Below are 1681 nucleotides of genomic sequence, written 5' to 3' on the forward strand. Positions count from 1 at the left end.
TTCGAAATAAGCACTTATTTCGACTTGGACAGAAAGGCACATCTCAATGTAAATAATCTCGAATTCATATTATACGTAGAAATATGTCCTTCTCTAAGAGACGTACCTCATACCTCAAAATAGCATCCCTTCTTCCTGCTTTTTGTTTAATATAGCTGCTTGTTGCTTAAAATAGCTCGCACGCACAACGCGCCGGTGCAGCTCTCCCACGCATAGGGAAGCGGCGAGTGCGTGGTCGACTACGGCATGCTGTCCGCAATCAAGCCGAGGAAGAGGTCCGTTCTGTATGTGTGTGTGTTGGCCGCGTTCACTTCGTCGCTGGCTGTGGTCCTTCGCCATCTTCCCCAGCGGTATTTCTTCGCCCCCGAACACCAGCAGCGCCAACGGACGGCGGGGGCGCGGACGCCGCAGCGGCACGTCCTCCTCTGGACGCAGGTGCGCTCCGGCTCCACCTTCACTGGCAGCATCCTGACGACGTGGATATCGACCTTCTACTCGGAAGAACCGATACGAGCACACAATGCCACTCTGCCGAAGGGTGCCAACGCCTCCACGCTTCTGCTCAAGGACATACTGCACTGCCGCTTCGCTCACCGACCGAAATACTTCAAGGAGTATATATGGATGCATTCGCAAGACCTGAGGATCAAAGCTCTTTGTGAACTGGATAAAAGCTTTTGCTCTTCGCCCGCCACCTTCGAGGCCTTCTGTCGCGCCTCGCGGGTCGGGGTGGTGCGTGTGGTGGGCGTGGCTCTGCACGAGGCTGTGCCGCTCCTGGAAGACGATTCCCTCGATGTGCGGCTGATCCACCTCGTCCGCGACGCCCGAGCCACCATCGCCTCCAGGAGAGCCTTGCCGCCAGGGTACTTCTACGAAGCGGAGACAAACATATCGCAGGCGTGTGAGAGGTACAGGCAGGATTTGGCCGCCCTCCCCACGCTCCTCCGACGTTACCCAGACAGGTAGGCCTAGCCTGCGTTTAGAGGCCTTCTTGCAATGATTCTATCTCGAAAATATTTCGAAGTGGACTATCGACCTCAGTGGTAGACTCGATGAAATAAGAGAAAGGTGATAATATATTCGCTTATACTTGAATGAAGTTAAAAAATAATAATAATTATTCAACTTCATTTTCTTATGGGATGCGCCGGTTTGTTACTACGTACTCTAAAGGAGTGCAAAATTAAGTGTTTATCTAGTGTAACCTTCTATCTTGGACACTCTAAACACACGTTCCGTTCTTTCTCTGACGACATAGTGCCCCGTCTCTCCTCGCGCAGATACCTGCTGGTGCGGTACGAGGACCTTGTCCTCCAGCCGGAGAGGGAGGTGCGACGGCTTTACAAATTTGCGGGTCTGCCCTTCACTGCCTCCGTCGCCAAAGTCCTGTTCGAGCGCACCTCCGGCTTGGACGACGCCTGGGAGCTTCAGCATCCGTTCACCATCAGCAGGAAGTCGTCGGAGATGCCGGACCGCTGGCAGAAGCACCTCGGCTATCGGGACATGCTGGCGATTCAGAGGGAGTGCGATGACGTCCTGAGGGCCTACGGCTACAGAGTGTTTGCCAGCCCTGAGGAATACGCGAGGCTGGGGACGCTCGCTCGTGGCCGGGACTGAGGCAGGTCTAGGTGGCATGTGTACCTGCACACGCACGCGCAGCGCCTACTGATGGCGGAAGGGT

General features: G+C 54.9%; 1 protein-coding gene across 1 annotated transcript; it reads left to right on the forward strand.

Annotated features, from left to right (window-relative positions):
• Nucleotides 1-83: 83 nt before the first annotated feature.
• Nucleotides 84-1673, forward strand: LOC119585444 (carbohydrate sulfotransferase 3-like). The gene is made up of 2 exons (XM_037934098.1): nt 84-962; nt 1281-1673. The coding sequence occupies exons 1-2, from the start codon at nt 247-249 to the stop codon at nt 1615-1617; spliced, it is 1053 nt and encodes a 350-aa protein (XP_037790026.1). The 5' UTR covers nt 84-246; the 3' UTR covers nt 1618-1673.
• Nucleotides 1674-1681: the final 8 nt, after the last annotated feature.

Source organism: Penaeus monodon, chromosome 19 (genome assembly GCF_015228065.2).
Source record: "Penaeus monodon isolate SGIC_2016 chromosome 19, NSTDA_Pmon_1, whole genome shotgun sequence".
In the NCBI taxonomy this organism is placed as follows: Eukaryota; Metazoa; Arthropoda; class Malacostraca; order Decapoda; family Penaeidae; genus Penaeus; species Penaeus monodon.

Bases quoted from the DNA above. Each gene is read 5' to 3' on its own strand.
- LOC119585444 (XM_037934098.1), top strand. From the start codon at position 247: ATGCTGTCCGCAATCAAGCCGAGGAAGAGGTCCGTTCTGTATGTGTGT. The intron at 963-1,280 runs GTAGGCCTAGCC...CTCCTCGCGCAG, and splicing joins CTCCGACGTTACCCAGACAG to ATACCTGCTGGTGCGGTACG.